Genomic DNA, 13,527 nt, shown 5'->3' with positions numbered 1-13,527 from the left:
ACAAGTACAGTTCTATAAGCTGCTGTGGCAAACTATCAAGCAGGAGGAAGATGTCATAAGAGTCCCTACCTTGGAGCTGGCTACTCAGAAGCACAGAGGTAGTAACCAAGGCTCACTGATGCATGAAAGATAATTTGTATAGGAGTCAACGCCTACCCAAAGGGGTCAGCACCCACTCAAGCAATGGTAGAACTGAACAGAATTATAGGACTCCCAGTTGATATCTGGGGGGAATTTTCACATTTTGGTGTCAGAAGTGTCTGTGAGGGTAAAACAGCATAGGCCTACCCTCTCTGGGCCTGTCTCCCTATACAAATGAAAGAGACCAAAGAAAGCTGGGGCTCTTTATCTGTAACCCTGTGATTCTTTGAATTGCTGGTTTAGGAATTTCCAAAGTTGGGGCTGGAGGGGTGGTTCAGTGGTTAAGGTCATTTGCTCTCAAAGGATACACATGGTGGTTCAACCACCTGTAACTCCAGGTCCAGGGGATAGAAGCCCTCATCTGACTTCAGAAGGCCACAGGTATGCCTGTGTACACACACACACACACACACACACACATGCAGGCAAAACGGGAGGAGGAGGAGGAAATTCAGCTTTCAAATTCCCCAGCAATATAATTTCCCAGGCTACATTTCCTTACTTTGACTAATGATCTGCCTGAACTATATGATTTATCTCTGGAGTAGCAGCAAAAGAAAAGGTGGGCTTAATAGTATTTCTATTATGGGTCCCTGTTCTCATCACCAGCTCTCAAAGATTCACAGACCGATTTTCTGAGAGGAAATTTGTCTCTGAAGCTGGACGTGGTGGCTCACATTTATAATCCCAGCACTCAGGAGTTTTATGCAAAGAGATTATTGCGTTAGTTGAAGGCCAGCCTGGGCTACAGTGAGCTCCAAGCTAGTTTGGGATAGAGTGAGCTGTTCTCTAATGCACTTAATTAAAAAAAAATAAAACCCCCAAGAGAATTGTTGACATGCCCCTAGACTGCCAAGACAGCACTAATGGTTAAAGCAGCAGCTGGCAGCTGGGTGTGGTGGCTCATGCCTTTAATCCCAGCGCTTTGGAGGCAGAGGCAATAAAATATGAGACATGCCAGGGACCATGATGTGCGCTGTACTCTCTGCTGCGTAGGTGGCTGGGTTGACAGGATCACTTGAGCCCAGGGGTTGGAGGTCACTCTGAGTAACCTATCAAGTCTGTGTCTCTTTAAGACAAACAATATCTATGTATATGAATGATAGTACCTACCTGGAATTTTGTGAGAATTAAAGAAAATTAAGTTTGCAAGATATTTAGCCAAGAAGAGCTGGGGACATAGCTCAGTGGTTCAGTGCCTAGCATGTGCAAGGCTCTGAATTTGAACTCCAGCACCATAAAAACAAACAAACCAACCAACAAAAAACAAGGTACTTCTCTGGGGACAGGAGGGTACTAGGGGTGGAAAAGTTAAGCTGGGAAGCAGAGCAGGGAGATGGGGGAAAAGGAGGCATAGCAGAGTCAACCTACTAAACATGAATCGAGGGCCAGGAGAAAACCTGCTAATTAAAAATAAATTTTTAAGCCTGGTGTGGCAGTTCACATTTATAACCCCAGCACTGGGAGACAGAGACAGGCAAGTCTTGGGGGATCACCCAGCCAGAGTAGCCAAAATGGAGAATACCAAGTTCAGTGAGATTCTGTCTCCAAAATAAAATAAAATAAAGTAGATGAGCTAGCAAGATGGCTCAGCAGGGAAGGACATTTACTGCTACCAAGCCTGATGACCTGAGTTCAGTCCACAGGACCCACCTAGTAGAAAAACAAAACCAACTCCCACAATCTATCTCTTAACTTTCCCATATGTACAATGATGCATACACTCATAGACTTCCATGCATAATAAACATAAGGTAATGTAATAATAAAATAAGGTGGAAAGTGGTAAAGGAATGCAGCAGATGTTGACCCCTGGTTAACACATGTACACGTATGGCCAAACATCCCTCCAACACACACACAGAGAGAGAGAGAGAGAGAGAGAGAGAGAGAGAGAGAACCCTCAGTGGGATATCTATATCTCCCTCTCCAAGTCTCAGAGAAAACCAAGGAGAAAGGAACGACAAGAACATAAGAATGGGGTGGAGTACTGTCTACTATTGTCTTCTAGGTGTGACATAGTATTGCACTTTTAAATTTTTTTATATTTCATGAGTTTGTGTGTTGTTCCTGAACATGCACACAACTGCCATGGCACGTATGTGGGAATTAAAGGACAGTTTGTGGTAGTTAGTTCTATATTTCCATCTGTGAGTCCTGAGGATTGAATTCAGGTTCTCAGATTTGATGGCAATTGCCTTCACCTTCTCTTAAATTCACAGAGGTTGTGATTACAGGCAAATGATTGGGCCCAGCAACATTGTGCCATGAAGATGGAGGGCCTCAGGAGGCCCTGCCCATCCCTGAGGGTTCATTAACAGTTAACAGCTGTTATGGGGGAGGAGTTCACCAGGATCCATCCTTCTGAGTATTTATAGGCAGGAAATGCTTGCTGGAGGAGGAGGAAAGAGACTGTTTCAGTGGAGCCCACACAAGTAAGTTACTTGTGCTTTTGTAAGTAACCCTAATTAAACTCACTGGTCCACAGAAACAAAAAACCCAGGAAAGTAAGTGGGGGCCTAACTGGGGAGAGCAAGGCAAGGAGCGGGAGGAAAATGGGAACTGATACACTCAAATACAGCTCATGCTACAAGAAATATCCTAACGGAGCCTGTTGAGATGTGTGACCAATACATGCTAGGAGAAAACTTTTTTTTAAAGGCTGGGCATGGTGGCCCACACCTATAATCCCAGCACTTGGGAGACAGAAGTGGGTGGGTCTCTCCGAGTTCCAGGCCAGCCTGGTCTATACAGTTCAAGGCTAGCCAGGGCTACACAATGAGACCTTGTCGAGCCCCACAAAGGGAAAAAGGGTACTTCACCTAGCATGTAGAAAGGAGTCAGGCTAGCTAGTCCTCATAACCCCAAGTGTGTTATCCTTAGGCGCCACTAAAAATAAGAGATAAAAGCATGGCTCCAAAGGCAAAAGCAGCAAAAGACAGGCTGGACTGAAAACTGTTCACTGAAGGACACTAGCAACAAAGTAAAAAATGTCCTACAGAGAGTGGACATCTGCTGTGGGATTGATACCCAGACTACACAGGAAACTCCTAACACTAAACATTAACATCTCAAAAACTAGATAAAGAACTTGAGCAGATCTTTCTCCAAGAAGATAGTCAATAACAACATGGAAAGATGTTCAACATCATCAATCATTAGGAAAATACAAATCAAAACCACAATTAGGGGCCAAGAACATAGCTCAGTGTCAGTGCGACTGGCTTGCATTTATGAGGTCTTACATTCAGCAATGCACAGTACTGTAAAAAAAGAAAAAAAGAAAGATTAGGAGAGAGCATGCCTCGCCCAGTACACAGACATTACAAAGGAAAGCAGCAGAACTGAGAGCCAGTTGTTAATAAAGGTGAGTTTGCACGCTGCTGGTGAGAGGTAAAGTGCTGCACCTGAGAGACCAGCATGGTGGAGCCTCAAAAAGCTACAAGTGGGGCTGGGGGTAGAGCTCAGTAGTAAAGCACTCACCTGGCACACGTGAAGTCCTGAGGCCAATACCCCCAGGGCCACCAAAAGTTAAAAATGAATTACCATATTGCCTACTGATTTCACTTCTGGGTATATATCTAAACAAATTTAAAACAAAGACAAACATATATTTGCACACTTATGTTCATAGTAGCATTATTATCAGCAGCCAAGAAGCAGAAGGAACTTAAATGTTTATCAGTGGGTGCACACAATGGAGTGTGACAAAGCCTTTAGAAGGAAAGACAAATTGACATGCTCTAATACACGAACCTTTAAGAAGTCATCTCATGTGAAACAGACACGAAGGGACAAATCCTGGATGGTTCTTCATATGAAAGTCCTAGAGAGCTATGTTCATAGTATCTGAAGCAGAAAGGCGGTTCCCAGGGTATGGGGTGGGGGCCATCGATTTGTGAAATAAAGTTGTCAATGATGGATGGTGGTGATACTCTGCACAAAATGAGCACCAGTACCACTGTATCATGTGTTTACAATGGTTAAACAGGGGCTAAGGGGCAGCTCAGTCATGTAAGGACCTAAGCCCGATCCCCCAAATTCACATAAAAGTTCACTAGGAACAAACAGCCTTTAATCCCAGCACTCAGGAGGCACAGGCAGACAGAACTCTAAGCTCCAAGCCAGCCTCATCTACATAGTAAGACTATAAAATAAAATAAAATAAAATAAAATAAAATAAAATAAAATAAAATAAAATAAATAAAATAAAATAAATAAAATGGCTCTCTGCTCCTTCATATTCCAAAGACAGTCACATCTTCTCATGCAGTGTCAACCTCATCCCTCAGACATGATAGTGAAGTCAGAGTGAACATATATGACTATATTGGGCGCCTGGTTACCAGGGCTACCTTCTGCTCTGCATCTGGCAAAGTGGAGATTGTTGCCATCAATGACCCCTTCACTGACCTCAGCTATATGTTCTACATTTTCCAGTATGACTCTATCCAATGCAAGTTCAACAGCACAGTTAAGGCTGAGAATGGGAAGTTCACCAACATGAAGCCCATCACTATCTTCCAGGAGTGAGTCCTGGTAACATCAAATGGGGTGATGCTGGTGCTGAGTATGTCGGGGAGTCTACTGGTATCTTCACCACCATGGAGAAAGCTAAAGCCCACCTGAAGGGTAAGGCTAAAAGGGTCATCATCTCCATCCCTTCTGCTGATACCCCCATGTTTGTGATGGGTGTGAACCATGAGAAGTATGCCAACTCACTCAAGATTGTCAGCAATGTTTCCTGCACCACCAACTGGCTAAGGTCATCCATGACAAGTCTGACATTGTGGAAGGGCTCATGTCCAGAGTCCATGCCATCACTGCCACTCAGAAGATTGTGAATGGCCCCTCTGGAAAGCTGTGGTATAATGGTTGTGGGGCTGCCCAGCACATCATCCCTGCATCCACTGGTGCTGCCAAGGCTGTGGGAAAGGTCCTCCCAGAGCTGAAGGGGGAAGCTGCTTACTGTAATGGTCTTCTGTGTTCCTACTCCCAGTTTCCATCATGGATCTGACATGCTGCCTGGAGAAACCTGCCAAGTATGATGACATCAAGAAAGTGGTGAAGCAGGCATCTGAGAGCCTACTAAAGGGTATCCTGGACTACACTGAGTACCAGGTTGTCTCCTGCAACTTTAACAGTGATGCCTATTCTTCCTCCTTTGATGATGGGCCTGGCATTGCTCTCAATGACAACTCTGTAAAGCTCATTTCCTGTAATGATGAATACTGTTACAGCTAAATGGTGGCGGACCTTATGGCCTACATGGCCTCCAAGGAGTAAGAAGCCCTGGACCACCCACCCCAGCAAAGACATGAGAGAAAGAGAAAGTCCCCCAGCTGCTGAGGAGTCCCTGTCCCTGTCCCAACTCAGCCCCTGACACTAGACATCTCCCTCATAGGTTCCATCCCAGATCCCTACAATAACGAGGGGCCTAGGAAGTCCTACTCTAATACTCTCAATAAAGTTTGCTGTACACACACACACACAAATAATAAAATTTTAAAAAGGAAAAACAAGCTGTCCTAGCCCCTAAAACTTGAATGTTTATATCCTTCCAGACTTCTGGGTCAGTCAAAATATTCTGGCTGATTTATCTCCAGGCCAAAAGCAACATTCCTATTGTGATTCTCCTCAAAGCACAGTGTTTGTCACCTCCTCCCTCTAAGAATCTCAAATCTAAGTCAGAAAATACACAGGAACATGCTGAGAGGGTAGAGGATACAGCTTTCCACGAAATAAAACATAGACAAAAACAAGAAAAATCTCAAGGAACTTATAAGGAAGTTTATGATGAGATTCTAATTCTTCTTTGAATTTTCTGTTTTTCCTATTTTCTTTGTGGTTGTCCTGATTTTTTTTATATGAGAATGTGAACTATTCCAAATAGTGCCCCAGGTCGTGGCACTACCAGATGCACATTAAGCATCGGAGGAGAGAAAAACAGCTTAGCCCTCCTGTGTCCTTCTGTTTTATAACCTGTCCAGGCAATGAAGGATAAATCTTCTCAGAACTCCAGACTTTGTCCCAGTACTCCTGTGGCCTGCCCCTTTCATCTCTGATAGAGGTTCACAGGAAGTGTCCCTATCCCTGACCTTGGAGCAAGTGTCACTGTCTGTAGCTAATTTCCTAGTAGGACCTACCTTTTTCATTTCGCACAGGTGGGGCTTTGATGCTAAGAGAAAATGATCTTTCTGTAACTGCCATGGGCAGCCCAGTGCAACTCCCGGAGCAGGGTGCTGGGTTTAGACTCTAACTCCCTCACTACTAGCCATGTGACCCCAAGTAGGTTAACACATCGTTGTACTGCCTTGATAGTTCCCATCTGCAAATCAGGGATGATAACTGTATCTCTTTACACCAGTGCTACGAAAACTAGATGGTTTTAAGATGCAAGGAGCATCTTACTCTTTTTTAATACTTTCTTATTGGTACTTCTTCCTCTCCTTTATTATGTTATTTCATTAACCCGTCCAATCTGACCCAATCACTTTCTGTTTTACATGATCTAGGGATCTGTCTAAGCTCTTTGTTTGACTGTACAACCTGGTAAGTGCTTAGCTAGGCATGTACAGGTGGGCAATATAAAGCCACTGAATGTCTGAGGAAATGAATTCAAAATAATCACCCTTTAGAGATAGTCCCTCAAAGTCCATATGTAGCGTTTGAAGAAAGATAAAGAAAAGATGCAAAGTGAAACATCCCGTCTATGGCAATGGTTCTCACAGTGTGCCATGGAAAGAGCAGCAGCACGGTTAGGGAGTGGATCAGAAACTCTGAAGAAGTTCTAGAGCCTGCCTTGGAAACTCTGAGTGGGGCCTTAGCAGGCCTTCCGGGTTCTGATGCTGATGAATTATGCATTCTGAGTCCAAGAAGTGACATGTGGGCCAATGCCAAGTGGGCACAGACCAGGAGCGAATTCCAGGCTTTGCTCTGTCACTGACCTGTACAAGTCTCTTAGTTTCCCAGAGCTGGGATTTCTTTAAGTCAGCAGAAATTATAAGTCTCATATAATTCAGTGTTCTGAGGATTCAGTGATTCTGTGCACAGAGTCTGCATGTTGTCGCTTAGTAATTTTAAGTTCCAAAGTGAGACACTGTAAGTTCCTTTTAGTCTCTTTGTATGTATCTTATACAGCTGTTCTGAAAGAGAAAATGACAAGGCCAAAGGGCTTTGCACAACTGCCAACCATTACAGCACTCAGAGGGACAACTAATTATTCTTGATATAAATAGCCAGGCTAGAGTTCTTCCTTTCTCATTCAGAGGACACTGGGAAGTACTTCATGTCCAACACTACAAACACTGTGCCTGATTATCTGCCTCCTGTCTGTGGCTGAAATACTTTGAAGAAAGGAGATAATCTTTGAGTTGAATTAATATCTGAAAACATGTCTAGCCAATGCAAGGGAAAGCCACATTTAGCACTGGCTTCCTATCCTAGCACAGAAAAAAAAAAAGTCATCTTCGATATTGCCCACTCAGAGTAGGGCTTCATCTTGTCATCAGACCTTACCAACCCCCATTCCCACACCCACCTCTCTCCTCACCATACCCTCCTCTTGGCCAGCAGAGTACCTCAGAGGACATACCCACCCCTTCCTTTACTCTCTTCTGACATCTAAACGCCTCCATCTCGTCGCCAGTCCAGGCAGCTCTGTGTTTTCTCCCAGAGTCCTAAGTCCTAGGTCCAGAGACCCTGACTCTCTCACCTACTGGTGAAACAGTTGTGTTTCTCTCCTCAGAACCTGAGTTTCCTCATCTCTAAAGTGGGAAGGACAACAAATCACAAAACAGCTAGACAGAACAAATGATTCTTGGAGAACTACTTTTAGCTACTGTCTTAAATATCTATTTTTTGTGTGTACATGTGTGTGCCTGAGTGCATGGATGTGTACAACAAACATGTAGGAGCCTATGAAGATCAGAAAAGGATGTTGGGTCCCCTGGAATTAGAGTTATAGGCAATTATGAGCCACCACATTGCCACCACATCTGATCCTGGGTCATTTGCAAGAGCAATTCGTGATGTTGACCTCTGAGCCACCTCTCCAGCCCTGTAGATGCTATCACATTTTTTTAAGAGATTTATCTACTTATTCTTAGTATGTGCATGGGTGTTTTTCCTACATATATGATATGTCTGTGTATCACATGCATACTTGCCAACAGACCACAGAGCCAGAAGAGTCTGAGAGTTCTTGAGACTGGACTTAACAAATGGTTGTGAGCTGTTATATGGGTGCTGGAAATCAAACCTGGGTCTTCGGAAAGGGCAGCCAGTGTTTTTAATTGATGAACCATCTCTTCAGTCCCTCCGTCACTGCTTTAAGCATTAGCCTGTGGTTGCTAGTTCTCTATACCTTCTCCCCATCCCCAGAACATACCATTTGGTACTGATGATGGTTTCTTGGAATAGGGTCTCATATAACCCATGACAGCCTCAAACTTTCAATGTAGCTGAAACTGGCTTTGAATTCATAATCCTACTGGCTCCACCTTCTCTTGGGATTACTAGTATTCACCACCATTCCCAGCATAAGCACATTTACAATACCAAAAATCACCTTTATTCTTTGCCACAAACCTACAGAACATCCATTAAAATTTTAATCGGTCAATTTATCATTTTGGGTTTTGGGGGGTTTTTTTGTTTGTTTATTTGTTTTTGTTTTTTTGAGACAGGGTTTCTCTGTGTAGCCCTGGCTGTCCTGGAACTCACTCTGTAGACCAGGCTAGCCTCGAACTCAGAAATCCGCCTGCCTCTACCTCCCAAGTGCTGGGATTAAAAGCGTGTGCCACCACTGCCCAGCAATTTATCATTTTTATAGACTAAAATGACTAAGGCCTAGCTGCTGACTAGTAGCTGCCTATCAACATGATCTCTTCATCATTTTCATGATCAAATTTCTTTTTCTTATTTATTTATTTTGTGTGTGTTTGCCTGTATGTATACAGACATATGTATACACACACATTCCACAAAGGCCAAAAAAGGGTGTCAAATCCCCTGTAACTCCAGTTAATAGACGGTTGTGAGCTGCTATGTAGATACTGGGAATTAAACTTGTGACCTCTGTAAGAGTAACAACTGCTCATAATAAGAATTCACCTAGGTCTGGAGAGATGGCTCAGTAGTTTAGAGCACTGGCTGCTCTTCCAGAGGTCCTGAGTTCAATTTCCAGCAACCACATGGTGGCTCACAACCATCTGTAAAGGAATCCAATGCTCAATTCTGCCATGCAGGTATACATGCAGATGAATTAAATAAATAAATAAATATTTTTTAAAGACCCTATCTAGCCCTTCGAATGTCTTTTATAAGCAACAGTGGATCTAAGGCCTGGGAGGGTACTGTCCTTCACAGACCATAAAACAGTCAGATCACATAGCCTCTTCTGATATAAAACCCAACCCTGACTTAACTTCTACTGTGAACAGAAAGAGAGCCCAATTCATTGAGTCTCTACAATGTTCTAGATAAGAGACCAAGTGCTAGTGGACATGAACCCTTCAAAGCACTCTGAACACAGGTCTCTCCCTACCCTTCCCTTCTTTTGCTCAGCAGACAGTCACTCTCAGGCTCGGAAGGCCTACACAACCTTCTGAGGTTCCATAACCAAGGTCATTCGACTCAGGTCACATCTAACACGTTTACTTAGTTCCATCCATTCACATGCCCTACATCCCTTACTTCTCTCTACATTCTGCCCTTCATTCGTGCCAGCTTCCCTCCCCTTCCCCCACCCCCACTCTAGTTCCCTGGCTTGAGCTCAACACTAGGTTGGGAAGTGAGTTTGGACTACAGTGAACGGACACTTGAAGAGAAGGAAATGAGTAAGAAGATTGGAGAGTGGGAGACACAGTCAGGGCTGCAGAGGTGGCTCGGTGCTGAAGAACACTGGCTGCCCAATATGGGGGTCTGGATCCCAGCACCCATATCAGCTAGATCACAAATGCCTGTAACTCTGCTCCATGGGATCTGATGCCTTCATCTTCCTCCACAGGCACACTATATTCATGTGTTTACACACTCACACCGACACACACACACACATACATAAATCAAATCAAATCTTTTCAATACGAGAGGGGAGGCTGGAGAGATAACCTAGTGGTTAAGGAGCATGAGTGCTCTGCCAGAGGACCCGGGTTTGACTCTCAGCACCCACATGGCAGCTCACAGCTGTCTGTAACTCCAGTTCCAAGGTTCTGAGACCCCTTTCTGGCCTCTGTGCACACAAGGAATGCAAGTGGTGTATGTATACATGAAGGCAAAACAAACACATAAACTTGAAATATTTACATGTATACATGCACATATATATGTTTATATATAAACACATAAAATTGAAATATTTACACACAGACACATATATATATACATACCCATACAGAGAAAGAGAAAACCTTGAGTGAACATCAGAGAAAAAAGTGTCATAGAAGTGGGAAAAGACTTTCAGGTCCCAGCATCCATGATCGCTTATAAAAAACACTTTATTAAAAAGGAACAGAATGCTCCTAAATGCCAATTAACCAACAGAAGAAGCCTTAGTAAGTTCGTGGGCCTCTCTAGCGACAGAAAAGTAGACTATAAATTCATATATAAAGTAGAAAATAAGCAAGTCTCTACCTCCTGAACTAGTCATACCCATAAGGGTAGAACAGAACCCAGTTCATAAAAGATGATCTCAACCAACCTGCAGACCCAACTTTAATTTTTAAGAATGTTACATATGTGGGTGTTTTGTTTGCCTGTCTGTGCACCATTTACATGTCATGTATATGAAAGATGCCAGAAGAGGACAACCAATCCCCTGGAACTGAAGTAACAGCCAGTTGTGAGCCACTATGCAGGTGCCAGGGCTTGAATATGGATCAACAGTCAATGCCTTTAACCTGTGAGCCAGTTCTTCAGCCCCAAGACACAGTTTAAAAAAAAAAAAAAAAAAAAAAAAAAAGCTAGTCAGCACTTTTAACTGATCTGTTGGCATAAGCTCCTGCCTTGGGTGAAAGGCCAAACTGTTTTATTATTTATTACTTGCAGTGCTGGAGATCAAATCTGGAATTTTTGTGTGTGCTAAGCGAATGCTCTACCTACTGAACTATTTCCCAGTCTGCAAGTGACTTTTTCAGTACGGAAAGTTCACAGTGACTACATGATTGTACCTTTGCTGTTCCTTATGCAGCATGCTGCCCATCTTAAACTCCTTATACTATTGACAGATGCTCTGATTGCTACCATTTAACTAAATATAGTGGGAGAGCAAGAGTTAATGTAAGCAAACACTTAATATCAACAAGGAAGATTTAAAACTTTATAACTTGAAGATTCTCACCACATCTTATCTCCAGATACCTTGAGTGGCAGACAAGAGAACTTCAAAATATAAAAGAGCACAAGGTCAAGAGGAGAGTCCCTGGCAAAGTCACTACTGGAGTCCAAGTTTCCGGTTCCAGTGGAATGCTTATCAAAAAGTAGCAATGCCTCCCTTCTTTCCTAGGACGCCTAGGAGATTCTGCAGTCATGCCATCCCCCTGCCAAGCCAGTCACTTTCCCCGAGTGCCTCCCCCATCCCAGTCCCTCCTACAGCCTGGCTGAATTGCAGCTCAAATTAGAAGTGCAGCATGGGGCATTTTCTGGGAAAGTGCCCGGCCTCAGAGCCATTGGTACCAATGAGCAGGGACAAGGATGGAAGGAGTTACATTCCACAAAGGCTCTTGGCGACAGAGGGCCTGGGAGCAGATGCAGCGAGATGCCTGGAGCCGAGTACTCGCAGTGACATCTCCCAATACGCAAGGGTGGGCAGACACTACTTCTGGGGAGAGACTTGAAAGGCTGGGCCCTGATAGGTATGGATGCAGGGGGCCTCTCTAAGTCCAATTTGCACCTCAGGGGAGCCTCCTTGTAGGGTGAGGTGGCACCAGCGTCAGGCAGAGGCCTCGTGACATGGTTGCCCAGTCCACCTTTGAGATGACACCACTTATTGGCAAAGGCCCAACCCGCACGTGAGGTGATATCAGCGCCGGGAGGAGGCCCGCGGACCTCACCAGCCCGGTCAGCCGCTGTGGCTCACTCGACGCCTGCCCCACGCGCGGCCTTACCAAGACACTGCCCTACAGGGGTGCTGAACGGATTCCCCAGCAGGAACTCCATCTCGGCGGGCCTCGTTCCAGCCCGGACGCCTGTGTGCCACGGGTCTCCGCTGCCCGCGCCGCGTTCTGCCCTGACTGACACTTGCCCTCGCCCCACCCTCGGGAACGCCAAGCGCCGGTCTGACCTCGCCCTCTGGGTGCATCTCTATTGGGCAGCGTCTACCCAGCCCACCTCCGATTGGACGACACTCCACTCTCAGTGAAGTCCCACCCACTCCGCGGCGTCCGATTGGGCACGAAGCAAGCTAAGTCACTGGGGTCTCCATCAGCCGTAGCGGCTCAACCCTCGGACCCGCCTCCAAACGAGGGGCTGTTCTTTTTGATTCATTAGCACGTTGGTCAGTCTAGAGAATCTTTACTATTATTGGATAAAATGTGTGTCAATCATTTAAATAGGCGGGCAGAAAGAAAGCGTAGCTAGAAGTTGAAGCTCTTTGACTGTGCTGATTGGAGAAACGTTTGTTTTCTTCAAGTCTGGTTGGTGTTAGAAACGGTTCCCCACCCAGAAATATGGCTACGTGACAAATCAACTTTCACCCAGGATATTTATTGCCTGACTTCCCCTTAGCAACCAAGTGGCGGTGCTTGGTTCCCCAGCAACCAGGCGAAGCGTCTACTGCAAGGAGAGAGTCCTTAGGAAGGTAGGCTCCGGAAGATTAGAGGTTGCATGACTGAAGTCTGTCTTGTAACTCTTCTGTGGGGACTCCGACCTGACACTTCTCATCTGTAAAATGAGCACACACATCATTTTACACTTGTACTGAGACTTAATCGGGCTTTTGAAAAAGAAATTACGTATAAACTCGTCAGCCAGCAAAAGCAAGTTGGAAGAGGGTCCACCAGCCAGTTTCCTGGCCTGATCCGTTTCATTGAAAGAGAGGTACTCTATACACTGATAACTCCTTCTAGAATTTGCCTATTATACCCATCTTCTTGATCTGCAATAAGGTATTTCATTTGATGCTGTATGAAGTGTTTGCGATGAGAATACGAATATCAAGGTTCCATCTCCGTCACTGTCAGTAATTCACTCTATGACTTTGGACACAAAGCCCCACCTCAAGCCTCAATTTCCCTGCCTGGGAGATTTTAGATAGCTCCCAGAGTTGGCATGTAATTAAATAAGTTGTGTGCACTGAGAGTAAGACAAGGACTTACTCCCATCAGTTACTTTTACCCATTATTTTGTGGCCCATAGGGTCTATCTAGTGTTTCAGGTCCAGCTGAC

At 44.6% G+C, this 13,527-nt stretch overlaps 1 protein-coding gene across 4 annotated transcripts in view; it reads right to left on the bottom strand.

Annotated features, from left to right (window-relative positions):
* Positions 1-12,404, bottom strand: part of Tom1l2 (target of myb1 like 2 membrane trafficking protein) — a 121,266-nt gene extending 108,862 nt beyond the window's left edge. For all 4 annotated transcript variants that reach the window (XM_052194297.1, XM_052194298.1, XM_052194299.1 and 1 more), the window contains exon 1: positions 12,249-12,404. In XM_052194297.1, coding sequence (XP_052050257.1) covers positions 12,249-12,300 — 52 coding nt within the window. In that variant the 5' untranslated portion in view covers positions 12,301-12,404. The remainder of the gene's footprint in view (positions 1-12,248) is intronic.
* Between the last annotated feature and the right edge of the window lie 1,123 nt (positions 12,405-13,527).

This window comes from Apodemus sylvaticus, chromosome 10 (assembly GCF_947179515.1).
Source record: "Apodemus sylvaticus chromosome 10, mApoSyl1.1, whole genome shotgun sequence".
In the NCBI taxonomy this organism is placed as follows: Eukaryota; Metazoa; Chordata; class Mammalia; order Rodentia; family Muridae; genus Apodemus; species Apodemus sylvaticus.
The sequence above is the reverse complement of the archived record's forward strand: the minus strand, read 5'-3'. Positions and strand labels throughout refer to the sequence as shown.